The sequence below is a fragment of the Peromyscus leucopus genome, chromosome 8b (genome assembly GCF_004664715.2).
Source record: "Peromyscus leucopus breed LL Stock chromosome 8b, UCI_PerLeu_2.1, whole genome shotgun sequence".
Lineage (NCBI taxonomy): Eukaryota > Metazoa > Chordata > Mammalia > Rodentia > Cricetidae > Peromyscus > Peromyscus leucopus.
In genome coordinates, this window is record NC_051086.1 from 93,793,060 (window position 1) to 93,807,865 (window position 14,806).

Consider the following 14,806-nt stretch of genomic DNA (forward strand, 5'->3'; position numbering starts at 1 on the left):
TAGGCAAGTCGCTTGTCAAACAGAATTGTGTGCCCCAGTTTTAGGGCACACACCTGGACCTGTTCTTCCAAGCTGTCCTTTCACCCTCCCTCCTCAGTGCTGGGGGACAGGGGGACAGAGGTTTCTAATGAGCTCAGGGATAAACTTATTAAAGTACCTGCATGACACCCTGGGCTGCAGGTGGGCAAGACCGGTAAAGGGAGAAAACAGACCAGCTTTGTTGTTCCTCCTTTGGATTAAAGAAGTTACCGTGCTGGCTAGTTGAGATGTTAGCTCACCTCTCTATTAAGTTTACATCACCAGGAAAGGATGAGCAAGTCAGCAGAGAACAACGCAGTAGAACCGGACAACTTGGGAAGATGCCAAGAATCGGGGAGAAAGACTAAACGTGAAGCTTTTGGCAGCTGGTCATGAGTTCTTGTTGTGTGGAGGAACTGACCTGGGCAAGGAGGTCGGTAAGAAGTGGGAGATTCTGACTCCAGGAGCTTGGAGATATATTCTACTCATAAAGCGCTTTAAAAGAGATTGGTGTGTGTGCGTGTGTGGGTGTGTCGGAGGATGCTGGAGAGATGACTCAGAGGTTGAGAGCACTAGCTGCTCTTCTAGAGGACCTGGAAGAGCCCAGCATCCACATGATGGTTCACAGCTGTCTATACTCCAGTTCCCTCCAGGGATCCAAACTTCTCTTCTGGCCTCAAAGAGCACCAGGCATGCAAGTGGTACACATATATACACGCAGGCAAAATACCCATACATGTCAGAGGGAGGAGGAGATGGAGACACAGGTGGCCTGGTGAGATGGTTTTGCTCGCTGCCTGATGACTGACTTCAATCCCTGGGTCCTGCATGATGGGAGGAGAGAACCAACTCCCCAAAGTCATCCTCTAACCCAGACAAGCATGGCATGGCACACATGCAACCCCCCAGTAAATAAGCGCAAATAAATAAGACTGGGGACAGATGTTCAAAGCCTGCTTTAGGCAAAGGGTGATCGGAACCTAGAAAGTTGATGGGATTAAGATGTACAGGCCAAGCCTATCTGTACTGTTTCCTCCCACACCCATCCTGAGTTGAGGTTTGAAAACAAAACAACAACAACAATAACAACAAAAAAATAAACAAAACAAAACAAAGTATCATTTAAAACAGTGCTTCTCAACCTTCCTAACGCTTCCACACTTCAGTACAGTTCCTCATGTCCTGGTGACCCTCAATCATAAAATTATTTTTGTTGCTACTTCATAACTGTAATTTTGCTACTGTTATGAATCATAATGTCAATATCTGTGTTTTCTGGTGGTCTTAGGCGACTCCTGTGAAAGGTCGATCAACCCTCAAAGAGTTTCTTCCTCTCTTCCTTTTTCTTTGTTTTTTTTTTTTTTGTTGTTGTTGTTATTTTTTTATTTTTTGTATTTTCAAGACAAGTTTTCTCTGTGTAGTTTTGGAGCCTGTCCTGGATCTTGCTCTGTAGACCAGGCTGGCTTCGAACTCACAGAGATCCGCCTGCCTCTGCCTCCTGAGTGCTGGGATTAAAGACTTGCGCCACCACCACCCGGCCTCTTCCTCTTTCTCAATTTAAAAAGTTTTGACACAGGGTCTCACTATGATCACCTGCATTTTTTACTTAATGAACTTGAAAACTTTTCATTGTTGTTGTTTTGGTGGGGGCTTGTATCGTATACCTCTAGACCCTTCCCTCTCCCAAGCCCTCAACCAGGACCAGAGAACATGGACTCTTGATGAACTCATGCTGTTTTGATGATCTTCTCAATGTAGAGCGGACATTCTACATCCTAACCCTCTGGGTTCTCGGAGCATCTTCCAGCCAGCCTGAGGACAGTGTGAGCAGAATCATGTACATGTGGACAATGTCTGTGTCTTTACCTGGCACAAATGAATGATTCCTTTTACAGAAAAACCAGAAGATAGCTTGTCTTAGTTTTGACATAATATTGAAGTGGGAAGGATTCAACTAGGAAGTTGATGTTTGTTTTTCTTAATGAAATGGCTCAAATTCGCAAAGATTTTTGAATGATTCTGTATCTTCAGGATTTAAGCATCAGGAGGTGGGCTCAGTGGGTGGCTGAGGTAGAGGACAGAAGGGGATAGACTGTGGGGCAGGGGGAATTTGGCGACCATGCATGATGGGCATGGCATTTCAGCCTGGAGGATCTGTAGTGACTTGGAGTGTTATAGATAGGGTACAGTAAGGTTGGGAAGACGTTAGGGAAGAGGGCAGAGAAGGTGCATTAGGAAGCCTTGCTCAGCAGCTGAAGGATGGAGAGGCCAGCGTAGAGGGCACAGAGGCGTGGGAGAGTGTCCGGATCCCACATGTACTGGGGGCCGGATCTCTGGACTTCCAGGCCACTCAGCCCCACTAGGGCTTCTGTGAGGGTCAATTCCTCCTCCCCGAGGGAGGAGAGCAGGTCAGGCCGCAGCGGGAAAACACCCTCTTTATCTTGCAGGAAGTTCTGCTCCATGGTGCTTTCAACCTGCAAGGGACCAAAGTGGCCTGAAAAGGAGGTACCAGAATCTCTCTCTCTCTCTCTCTCTCTCTCTCTCTCTCTCTCTCTCTCTCTCTCTCTCTCTCTCTCTCTCTCTCTCCTAACAAAGGCAGGCTGATTACCCTAAAAATCTAGGGAGCAGAGAAGGCAAGCATTCCCAGGATAAGGCAGGGATCTCTAAGGCTGTCCCCACTGGTTCTTGCTGCTCCCTCCCTAACTCTCCCTGGCGTCTGTTGCTTGTTCTTACCAGCTTCAGTTGCACTGGCAGGATCTTTTTCTCCAGGGATTTTACTAGAAGCTTCTGTTGGGCTTCACTTAACACTGGATAGAAAAGCAGAGAGAGAAAAACATGTTGCTGGTACAGAAGGAACTACAAACTCCAAATAGTGAAGTTACAGGATTCCTGCACACTCTAATCAATGAATCCCGTCCACCCATCTGTCCACCCGTCCGTCTGTCCATCCATCCATCCATCCATCCATCCACAGATGAACTCCTGCTCTATCACACACACTTTTGCTGGCCATCAAATAAAAGTTGTGATCCTTGACTGAGTAACGTGGCATCGGCCTTTAATCTCAGCATTTCAGAGGCAGGGGTATATGGATCTCTGGAGTTGGAGGCCAGATTGTTCTATGTAGTGAGTTCCAGGCCAGTCAGGGCTATGTATACTGAGGCCCTGTCCAAAAAAACACAGCAAACCCAAACTCTAATCTTTTACTGCAGTTTTGGGGAGAAGACAAGGCCATGCTTTTTGTTTGTTTTTGAGGCAGGATCTGTAGCCCAAGGTGTGGGTCTCAGACCCACAGTGATCCCCCTGCCTCAACCTCCTGAGTGCTGGGATTATAGGCATGAGCTACCACAGCGGTGACAACCAGGGTGTAAAGGGAGTCATAGCTGATGAGTTTCCTTTGGGTTTGGCATTTGACAGAAAGTTTCTCCCCCTCCACTTTATTTATTTATTTGTTTATTTATTTAGAACAGGGTCTCACTATGTAGCTCTGGCTGTTGTGGAACTCTCTATGTAGATCAGTCTGGCCTTGAACTCAGAAATCCACCTGCCTCTCCCTCCCAAGTACTGGGATTAAAGGTGGGCATCACCATATCTGGCTTTTCCCCCACACTGTGTGTGTGTGTGTGTGTGTGTGTGTGTGTGTGTGTGTGTGCGTTCAAGCACACTCATTTGCACGCCATGATGTGTATGTGGAGGACAGAGGACAGCCTGCAGGGGTGGTACTCCACCCTGCGGGTTCCAGGAATTGAATTCAGGTTGTCAGGCTTGGCAGCGAGAGCCTTTACTCACTGAGTGTCCTGAGTAGTTACTCTCCCCGAAACTAAAGCTGACAGGTGGGCAGCAATGTGGAAGGGATGGACTTAGCTCTATGCAGAAGGCTTAAATATGTAGCTAAGTAAGTAAGTAAGTAAGTAAGTAAATAAATAAATAAATACCAACTGAATCCCTAGCAATGAAACCAATGGTGATGACTTCTTTTTCTCCCTCCAGTTCCAGAGTTTGAACTCAAGGGCCCCTTAGCATTGTGTATGCTAAGCAAGTGCTGTAATGCTGAACTACATACCCAACTGGCACCAGTTTTTAAAAAAATGAATATATAAACTACTGTAGCTCAAACCACCTGGAATCCACTCATTCATTCATTGGGGGAAGTCATTCACATGATTTATTCTTAGAGAAAACTGTCTAACTCACTCACCTGTTAGAGCCCCAAGGAAATAGAGGACGGCGCCCGTGACATCCTTTGACAGCAGGACATCTTTGGGGAGTGCTTCCAGGGTCACTTCGTGTCCCTTGTCTAGAGCCCCTTCAAGCTGTGAGGAAAACTGGGTGACTAATACCTCAGGCAAAGGTCTAACCTAGCACTCGACACACACTAGTTTCTGGACTCAGGCTGACTCTCTCCCACTTCCTATTTCTTTTTTGGGAAGCCAGGTCCTAGAACATGCAGGTCGGTCTGGTAGGTTCCTTGGTTCCTGGGTTTTGAGCTCTGGAAGGTTCAAGCTGTTATCCAGCAGAGGGCGACACTGGCCTGTTGCTACCCTCTGACCATCAGAGGGCGCCCATGCCTTCTGAGAACTCTGTACTGAGGCTCTTTCCCAGGGACTAAGGGGCCAGTGGTGGCCTAGCAGCCTCGGTACGCTTGTCCAGCCTTGGGACAGTATCTGCCAGGGACTCCATAGCCTCTGTAACACTGTCAGCTCCCCTCCTCATCCGCAAGGGCCCGCCACCACCCTCTCGTACTTTCTCCCACGCTTCCTGTTTCCCCCATGGCACCTCACCGTCTGTTCGAGGTCTTGGAGCTCTTTTTTCTTTCCTAGGAGATTGCTGAGGGAGGTGAGCAGGGAGCTCTGTCCCACTGGACTCAGCTTCTCCACTTCTTGAGTCTCTCTCTGAACCTCTTCTTTTAGTGTCTTGAAATCTTCATGCATCTCCCCTAGGGGCACAGTCAATGGCGCAGACGCCCCTTCACCAGGCCCCTCCCACCCAGTACATCCTCTCCGTAGGCCCTGTCACACCTTCCTCGGGACCCAGTACCCTGCTTCCAGCTCGACTATGACTTTTCCTCTTGACCAAGGCGTGTGGTTATGAAGTTACGCTAAAGCCTCGGGTCATGAAGGATGGAGCAAGGAGGTGGACTAGACCCCACGCAGTCAATTAACAGGACAGTTCATCACACCTCCATTCCTGAGACCCTGCCCCGCACCCCCAGGCTTCATCCTGTCCCAGCGCACAGGTGACTCCTGTATTCAACCACTCCAGCTAGCCGTTTAGGGGAAGCCTATGTCCCCTTTTCTTGAGTTTGTGGAAACGAGGCCTTTGACAACTTAGAGACAGGTAGAGGCCTGGCACCCTAAAGTATGTCCAGTCTGTGTTGGAGAGAGCGGCTTCCTGGAAACGGCTTTAATCCCAGGACCTGGGACTCAGCCTTTTTCCTTCCAATGCTCCTCCCCCTACCTGTGTGGCAAAGTCTCGAAAGCATTCACAAAACTCCTTACCAACATCAGATGCCTGGATAACTGAGAAAATAAGAAGTAAACAGGCAGGTCAGAACAGGATCCTTCAGATGGCAGCCATCCCTAGGCAATGAGTCTCTAACCAACCCCGCCCCCCACCCCCCACTCCCCACCCCCCACCCCCCCACCCCCGAGCTCCCAGCTGTCTCCAGAGTCCTCTTGCCCCATTCCTGGGGACGGAGCAGAAGAGCTAATACAGTGTGACGAGGGCACTCCGACCAAGTTGGTGTCACCCAGCAGCTGAGTGAGTCAGCGCCTCCTGCCCTAGTTACTGGACAGCAGATACGTGTGGAACAGGTTGCAGCTACTGAGGCCCTTGACAACAAAGGTCTGAGGCGGCCGAGCTCCTGCGCATCTTGTCCACAGATCTTCCCCCTTCCACGGCTTTTTCCTGACTTCCTATTGGAAGTTCTGCCGCGGTTGAGGGACCGTTGCTTGCTAAGACCTGTCCCGCCAACTTCCTGGTCAGTCCCACGGAGGAGGGAAATGAGAGTTTTGAACTTGAGTCAAGAAAGTTGTAAAACGAAAGGAACACTTACGGACGAACTTCTCCTCCCCTGGCTTTTCTGAAAACACAAGCAGAGCACATCTGTCAGGACCAACTCTTGGCTGCCTTTCCCTAAAGCCATTGCCAAGATAGCCTCACTGCCTCGTTATGAAAACACGGAGACTCTGTTAGCACACCCATCCGTACAACCGTGGGACACCTTGTCTCCAAATCTCTGTTTCTGATTGTGCCTCTGGCCTCTGTTTCTTTGTCCCTTTGGGGCAGTATTTTTGTTTATATATCTGTCTGAGGACCCAGGAAACAAGAGCAGACAGGAGCTGAGGCTGTTAGAGGCTGGGAGATTTTAGCAGATAACATGGAGCAAGAGACGTGGGAGGCCTGTAAGCGGCGCACCTACCTCCTGGAGGGAAGGTCTGCATGCTGTCATTGCAGATGTGTGGGATGTCTGTAATGGACAAAAGAAAGCACCCAGGAGGTCACGCCGGCTGCCACATCCCTCCTTCAGCCTCAAGCCCAAGGGTTCTGCTTAGGACTAGATTCTGCCCCTCAAATGCCCCATCTAGTTCTCTACCCAACCTTTACTGCTGGAAGTTGTATGTTCTCGCCTACAATAGCGTGTTCTCCCCTGAAATCCAGGACGGATGTCAGGATCTGTCTCCTCCTCGGGCTTCCTGAGGTCAGAGGCTGCACTGGTTTGGTCTCTGTATCACTCCTGGAGACACCTGGAACTCAGAGTTCCTTCCCCCTCCTTTTCTAGAGCAGCCTCTGCTCTGTCTCCAGCAATGGGCAATACAATATGCTGCCTCCCCCAGCCCCGCCCCCGTCACTGCAAGAGAGGACCAGGATGCCACTGCACAGATGCAGGCAACCTTTTCCTTGAGGGGAGAGTATGCTGGTCTCTGCTCACCCCACTCATCTTTGCCATTGACCATCAGCTGTCTCACTCGAAAGGCCAGGACACAGCCCTTGGGGATGGTTACAGCCTCCTTGTGGTTCACGGATCCCTAGGATTACACAAGGAGAGTCTGTGAGTCCTCTGAGATCTTACGTAGGAGACATGAAGAGTAGGAGCAGGAGGCAGGTGCAGAGCCGGGGCCGAGAGCCTTTGAGGAGACAAGAGGTTGGAAGGCCTCTGCTAGGGTCTCCAGCTGTCTTTCTCTGTGGTCTGGACTTGAAGCCTTCCCACTCGTTTCTAGGGCTCACCCTCTATCTACCATGCTATGTCTGCTTCTGGATTCGACGTGTGGAGGAAACTGGGCACAACTGCCTGTGTATCATCCTCCCTCACCTCTCAGCTTTCTTCTGTCCTGCTTCCTCTTCCTCTACACCAACTGCCCCATTCATATCTCATCCAGGAAGTCTTCCATGGCCAACTCCTCCCTTGGATCCCAGTCCCATCCCATCCCTCATGAATACACTCACTAGATGTATGTACAGATATAAGAGATGCATTTAGAGCCGGGCGGTGGTGGCGCACGCCTTTAATCCCAGCACTCGGGAGGCAGAGCCAGGCGAATCTCTGTGAGTTCGAGGCCAGCCTGGGCTACCAAGTGAGTCCCAGGAAAGGCGCAAAGCTACACAGAGAAACCCTGTCTCGAAAAACCAAAAAAAAAAAAAAAAAAAAAATAAATAAATAAATAAAAATAAAAATAAAAAGAGATGCATTTACTTCTACTGCATTTTCCAAGCCTACATCCTCTGGGCTTTAACTGTGTGTCTCATCTATATGTAAGGACTTTCTGAAAGCAAGAAACTACCCCCGCCTCAGGGTCTCACCACGTAGCCCAGACTGACCTTGAACCTGTGACCCTCTGGCCTCTGCCTTCAGAGTGCTTGGATTACTGGTGTGCACCACCATACCAGGCAGGAACTCTGCTCTTCAGTTTTGGCAGGGGATGGGTTGGGGGGATTGAAGATAAACTCAGCAGCACTTAGCCTGCTCCATATTGTCGGTGGTATCTGGAACGGGGACCCGCCCTGCTTGGTACCACTACTCAGAGGAGAGGGTGTGTGGCCAACTTGGCTTTGGATACTTTTTTTTTTTAGGTCATCTATCCCGAGTAGGCATCGTTCAGAGTTAATGGAGCGTGTGTGTGTGTGTGTGTGTGTGTGTGTGTGTGTGTGTGTGTGTGTAGCAAACCTGTAGTCCCAGTGGGGCAAAGAACGGGAGCGAGAAGCAGCCTTCGGCCTTGCCAGCTCTCTCCAGAGTGACCTCCTGCACGGTCTCCACCACCTCCATCACCACATACAGGTTCTCCCCGCGATCCCGCATCTCCTTCAGGAACGGGTGATCTGCTGCCAGTTTCCTGAGGCAGGAAAAGCATAAGGACACCACTCAGCGTCTCCTCACCAGGGCCAATGTCGGTGCTTTGTATTTATACTTGTTTTATTTTTGAGACAAGGTCTCACTATACAGCCCTGGCTGGCCTGGAGCCCTCTGTGTGGACCGAGCTGGCCTTGAACTCACAGAGATTTACAAGCCCTGCCTCCCAAGCACTGGGACTAAAGGCGCGAGTCACCGTGCCCCGCCGTGTCTACTTTTTAATCTGTCAACTCTAGCATCTAGACAGCAAGGTGCCAGGGAAGGAATGCGGGCTCCGCTCAGTGCAAACGCAGACCTCCGGCTACCTGGCAGGGCATCTGCTTTGAGTCCGAGGTGCCTCATCTATAAAACAGAGATGACGCCAACTACCTCCCAAGGTGCAAGATAAACCTGGGCAAACAGCCGGAGGCTCCGCACCTGGCTTGGGCTGAGGCCTCACGGTCACTTCCTCCTCTCCTCCTACTCTCGGGAGCAGGTTCTCCTCTTTGGCCTCTGCTCACGTGTCTGAGGGCCTCTCTGTCTCCTTTTTCATGTTTTGGTGTGTGTGTGTGTGTGTGTGTGTGTGTGTGTGTGTGTGCACGCCTGCACATGTATGCATGCATGTGTGATGTATGTGTACACGGGGATATGTACTACAGTATGCGGGTCAGGTAACAGACTCCGGTGTCTGTCTTTACCTTCCGCCTCGCCTTGTTTAAGATGAGATCTTTTGTTGTCTGTGTATCCCAGGCTAGCCGGGTCCTCCTTCCTCCAGTTCACACTCCCAGGGATTCTCCTGTCTCTGACCAGCCCTTATCTGCGGTAAGAACACTGGGGTCTCAGAGGCATGCCAGTACTTGTGTGGCTTTTCCATGGGCGCTGGGGATTAAACTCAGGTTTTCACACTTGTGGGTCCAAGCAGTTTACCTGCGCCCACCTCCACTTCCCAGCTGTGGACCATGCCCTTCATCTCTGCTCTGTTCCCAATCTCGCCTCTTGTCATCCCCAGCGCCTCCTCTGCACTAGCTCCTTCCCCTTCCTTCCGTCTGAAAACATGTCCCTGCCCCGAAGAGACCCTGGTTTTGTTCCCGGAACACTCCCTCAGATTGCCAACCTGTTTGTCTCCTTCACCTCACTGGTAAATATCTCAAAAGATACGCCATCCAGGCTGTCTTCATCACCCCAGCGTACTTTCTTCTAATTGCTACTTCCTTCTGATTTGGCTTCTGTTTCTGCCCCTCAGCTGGAATCACAGTGGCCGCCACACTCTCTAAAGTGGATGGCGCTCCCTAACTGTCCAGTGTGACTCTGTCCTGTCATGGCTTCCAACTGCCTGCCACTGCCACTTCTCATATCTTTCTGGTTTCTAAATCATATACATTCTCTCTGACTCCCATTTTCCCGTTGATTTGGAACCTTAGTACTTCCTGTCCTCTGAGATGTTTTTTTTGTTGTTGTTGTTGTTGTTGTTTTTTTTTTTTTTTTTTTTTTTGTGTGTGTGTGTGTGTGTGTGTGTGTGTGTGTGTGTGCCAGAAGAAGGCATCAGACCCCCTAGAGCTGGAGTTACAGGTGCTCCTGAGCTGCCCAATGCGAGGACTGAGAACTGAACTCGGGGCGTCTACAAAAGCAGCGAGTGCCCTTAGCCGCTAAGCCCTCTCTCCAGGCCCCGAGAGTCTGATTCTATGCCTCCTCTCTCTGAGTATTCTCCAGCTTCCTCACCCTCCCAGCCGGTTGCTGCTATTTTGATCCGTAATTGTTGACCACCACATGTTCATCTTGGTCCTGACCTCTCTGAGCTTCCAGCCCCTTTCCCAGCTACCCCTTGACCAGTCTCAGCTGTACCGCAAAAGGAGCTGACAACCATCCCCACAGAACTACCTCTCTCCTGTCCTCCTGTTTGCCTGCCACCTTGAATGCCTTGGAACGTCACAACCTAAGTCAAGACCCAGCGTCACCTCTAACAAAACCCTCACCATCGCTCTGCACTCCATGGCTGAGTCTAACCCATCCCGGCATCCCTTGCAATAAGCCCTGCGTCCATTCCTCCCTGCATTCCAGCCACGCTTCCCAGCTCAGGTCCTCATTTCAAACCTCTGATGGGTAGCGGGACAGCGTCTTCCCTGAGATTCCTGCTCCTAACCCCGTCTCCTATCCAATGTACTTCTTCATCTGGTCAGGTCGGCCATGAGACACACCTGAGCAGCAGGGTCTCCCTGGAGTCTATTTGTTGGGCTCCTACCTGCTCTGGTTCTCCCTAAAACCTTCTCTCCTTCCTTTTGTGCCTCCTTTGCATCTGTCCCCCTAGTTACTGCATGGACTGAGATATCTCACCTGCACGCCTTTGTAACACACTTCCCCTCTTCCTGACGCCCAATTTCTACTCATTGTTCAAAGCCTAAACCCAGGACCACCTCTTTGTGAGGGTTTGCCTTACTTCCCCAGCCAGCCAGCCGCCCCCCTGGCCTGCCACAAATCAAACCCAGTGCTTCCCATGCACTTCTCACTTCTCACATTGGACAATTACTCTTCTGTTTTGTTTTTTGAGACAGGGTTTCTCTGTGTAGCCCTGACTATCCTGGAGCTCACTCTGTAGACCAGGCTGGCCCCGAACTCAGAGATTCACCTGCCTCTGCCTCCTGAGTGCTGGGATTAAAGATGGTAATTATCCACCACCACCCAGCTAGATAATTACTCTTAGGCTAGATAATTACTCTTACACAGTAGTTTTCACCCTCCTACACCACAAGGTTCTTGGACATAGACATTCTAGGGACACCAGCACATAATAGGATGTTTTACACTCAGTGAGAACTCTGTGAATGTTTACTAGGTGACTTAGCAAACATTCAAACCTTTCCTTCCGGCTCCTCCAGTCCTTACCTGCTACTTTCAACCACTACTTAATTATTTAAAAGTCAGGTCCCCTGTTAAGCCAGATGCATGTCAGAGCCTTGTATGAACAACCTTTGCCACACCCCTCGTCTCCTGGGGCAGCATTCCCTAGGTGCATGGATGGAGCCAGTATGAAGCTTGCTTTATGGGAGAGAGTTCTGAACAGTCTCTGTAAGGAACAGTTACTAGCGACCTCTGCCTTTCCCATTACATTTCACAATCTTAGGGTTGAAGGAACCTTAGAAACTATCTTCCATTCCCAACATTCTACAGCGAAACAAAACAAAAAACCCTGAGGTTCCCTGAGAAGTGACTTTTCCAAGGTCACACACACAACAAGTGAATATGAACATCTGAATGTTCCAGTGCGAGCGAGCCACGAGAGATAGAGAGAGATAGATAGATAGATAGATAGATAGATGATATATCTATAGATAGATAGATAGATAGATGGATGGATGGATAGATAGATAGGAAATGATACAGGAGGGGGCTAGAGGATGGGAAGAATGTCTAGGAAATGTCTTGGTTGCACCTACAGTTGCAAAGGACCCCCCTTGCACCTGCTAGACCTCACCACTGGGCACTTGCCCACCCCCCTGTGTGGACTACATTGAACAAAGATCAGGGTGAGGGTTTTACCCTTCCACTGGTGGTCCCGAGCATCTTCTATGCACTGCCCAACCCCATCCCATGACCCCTCAGCTCCGCCCTCTCTCACCTCTCCTTGTGCAAGTTCTCCAGAGCCTTGGGAGCCACGCTGAGTGTCTGGACCTCCAGTGTGCTGCTTCGAGACAGGCCTGCCGTCCCCTTTACCTTCACCGTCTTTGGTACGTCCACGTCTCCCTCTACGCGGGCATCCAGCATGTTCTTAAAGCTGAAGTTCCCACAATCTGTTGGATCTACAGGAGGGAAAAGACAGGCAGGCGCTGAGCTGAGATGCATCCCCACTGGCACCTCAGCCCCCAGTGAGAACTTTGGGCTTGGTGACACCTGACCACATCAGGCAAGAGACGGCTTCAGAGTCTTCCTTGTGGTCCAGATGGCTAGCCCTAGCCCCTTGGGAACCCTTAGAGCCCAGCTGTGCTCGAGAGGCTGACCTGATGGGGAGCTGCCAGGTTCCAGCACATCCAGGAGAGTGTAGTCGGTGCGGACATAGCGGGCCCCCCAGAATAGAGTGCTCTTCCTCTTCCTCAGCACCAGGCAGAAGGGATGGAAGCGTTTGAAGTCGATGAGGCTGTCTAGGGGTGTCAGGTCCCCTCGAGGGTTCAGCTGTCTAGCCAGGGCGCGGGTGACATTCTCAAACATAGTCATTGTCTCTGTGGAGAAAGAGGTGGAGACTGTCTAGATGGCTGCTGAGGACACCAAGACCTGGGAAGGACTGTGTAAAGGCTTCACTCCTAGAGCCGAGGGAGACCTTAGAGAGGCCTGGGTTTTTGAATGTTGGATCTGGAAGGAACCCAAGGGTTCCTATTTGGTGATGAAGAATCCTGGACTCCAGAATTCACACGGCTGGTACGAGATGACAGACCTCCCCTTTGTCAAGGGGTCTCTCTCTCTCTCTCTCTCTCTCTCTCTCTCTCTCTCTCTCTTCCTCAAGAGAGGGTTTCTCTATGTAGTTTTGCTTCCTGTCCTGGATCTTGCTCTGTAGACCAGGCTGGCCTTGAACTCACAGAGATCCGCCTGCCTCTGCCTCCCGAGTGCTGGGATTAAAGGTGTGCTCCACCACTGCCCAGCTGGGCTCTTTTCTTATTACATGTTCATGTCTTCACAGCCACAGAGCCCAGCTGGCGTGTCATCAGCAGGAGAAGTGAGGCTTCCTCTCACGCTAGGGCACGGCTGTCACCAGGACCTGGGACACTTGGGGGAGGAAGCAGCCAGCACTCGGGCCATCACTTGCTTGTATCCCGCATGTCCCTCACACCTACCTTCTAACGACATGGCTGTAAGTGGACCAGTTCCCCAGGCTCCGTCCCGCCCACTTCTTTGCCGTTGTTATTTCTGCTTACACTATCCATTTTCCAATAGAAAGAGTTCCTATTCGTCCTGTAAGACTCAGTTCAGGCCGCCCATTCCTCCTTGGGGCATGTGAGTGACTCTGCCTGCATTCCCAAGGCAGCCTGTAGATCCACTTCTGAAACACCTGCTAATTCATCTTGTTACCATCTGTTCACCTGCCTGTCTCGCCTACTGTGATTTCCCAGAGGGCAGGAAATGGGGCTTAGTCACCTTTGCAGCATCAGCACCAGGCACTGTGTCTGGTAGAATGAAGGGAAGAGGGACCGTGACCCTGGGAAACACGCTGGGGTGAGGGCCAGAGACCTGAAGGCCACCATCTTAGGGCTCTGTCTCTGAGATCCAGGTAGATCACCTGGGCAGCCAGCAGACACCCCCAGATTACTCTGGTGAGTGGAAGCAGACACATCAGCTAGCCTCCACGGGCCTCATCTTCCTTCCTTCCTTCCTTCCTTCCTTCCTTCCTTCCTTCCTTCCTTCCTTCCTTCCTTCCTTCCTTCCTTCCCCCTTTCTCCTCCTCCTCCTCTCTCTCTCTCTCTCTCTCTCTCTCTCTCTCTCAATATATATATATTCTTGAATACACACACACACACACACACACACACACACACACACACACACACACACATATATATTCTTGAGACAGAGTTTCCCTGTGTAGCCCCGGCTCTCCTGGAACTCTCTATAGACCAGGCTGACCTCGAACTCACAGAGATCCACCTGCCTCTGCCTCCTGAGTGCTGGGATTAAAGGTGTGTGCCTCCACCGCCGAGCTGGGCCTCACCCATGTGTGGTACTTGCCGGAGGTAGGGAAACAGGAGGTGGCACACACAGATGTGTGGGGCCATCCTGCCATCTCCACTGTGCTTCTCAGCCCTCATTCCCAGAAGGGCTTGGATGACATCGGAGAGCCCCCCAGGGACCAGATGAGCGTACCTGGGACTTGCTCTTCACCAGAGAGGCACTCAAAGGGCTACCTCTCTCAAGTCTGTCATGACACCTACTCCCAGTGATATCCAGGGGGAATTTTTATGGCCACAATAAAAGCTAGGAAATCCCACACCTTTTTGGTCCCAACCTTTCCCCTAGACACCCAGAATGTCCCCCTGTCTCCTCTGCTGTCATTGTTCTTACCAGGGCAGGAGTGATGCTGGGTCCTGTCTGGCAGCTGGGGGTGGGGTGAGGGCCCAGAGCTTGCTCTGTCTGTCTGTTGACAGAATGACCGTCCCTTCCCGGGACAGGCCACTTTATGCCTCCACAGTGTGGAGGCGGGATGTAGGCTTCCACAGACCCTGCCTGTCTCAATGGCTCCACCCCTTTTTGTTCCTCTTCCAGGAGAACAGCATCAACCTGTTCCAAGGGTGCCCCGCCTTAGGCCCTGGGCCCTGGCCTCTTAAGAGATGAGGGGGTGGGTAGGGAGCTGCCAGGCAGGTGCCAGTGTAGGTGTGGATAGCTGGGGTCGGGAGAGAAAGATTGGCAGCTAAAAATTGGCTTGTGGACACTTTGGGGAGCAAGGGAGGCGGTGGAAGTTGGTTGTATGTGTATGTGCACATC

General features: G+C 51.0%; 1 protein-coding gene across 1 annotated transcript; it reads right to left on the reverse strand.

The window, feature by feature from the left end:
• Positions 1 to 1,602: 1,602 nt before the first annotated feature.
• On the reverse strand, positions 1,603 to 14,513 carry Gsdma (gasdermin A). Its single transcript, XM_028889546.2, has 12 exons — positions 14,387 to 14,513; positions 12,337 to 12,555; positions 11,958 to 12,138; positions 8,183 to 8,348; positions 6,950 to 7,046; positions 6,440 to 6,487; positions 6,074 to 6,100; positions 5,517 to 5,537; positions 4,800 to 4,954; positions 4,217 to 4,331; positions 2,752 to 2,825; positions 1,603 to 2,492 (listed from the first exon to the last, which is right to left on the reverse strand). Exons 2-12 carry the CDS (start codon positions 12,548 to 12,550, stop codon positions 2,250 to 2,252), a joined length of 1,341 nt encoding a protein of 446 aa, XP_028745379.1. The 5' UTR covers positions 12,551 to 12,555; positions 14,387 to 14,513; the 3' UTR covers positions 1,603 to 2,249.
• Positions 14,514 to 14,806: the final 293 nt, after the last annotated feature.

Bases quoted from the DNA above. Each gene is read 5' to 3' on its own strand.
- Gsdma (XM_028889546.2), bottom strand. From the start codon at position 12,550: ATGACTATGTTTGAGAATGTCACCCGCGCCCTGGCTAGACAGCTGAAC. The intron at 12,139-12,336 runs GTCAGCCTCTCG...TCCCTCCTGTAG, and splicing joins ACCTGGCAGCTCCCCATCAG to ATCCAACAGATTGTGGGAAC. The intron at 7,047-8,182 runs GTTTGCTACACA...GTGTAATCCTAG, and splicing joins TTGCCCCACTGGGACTACAG to GGATCCGTGAACCACAAGGA.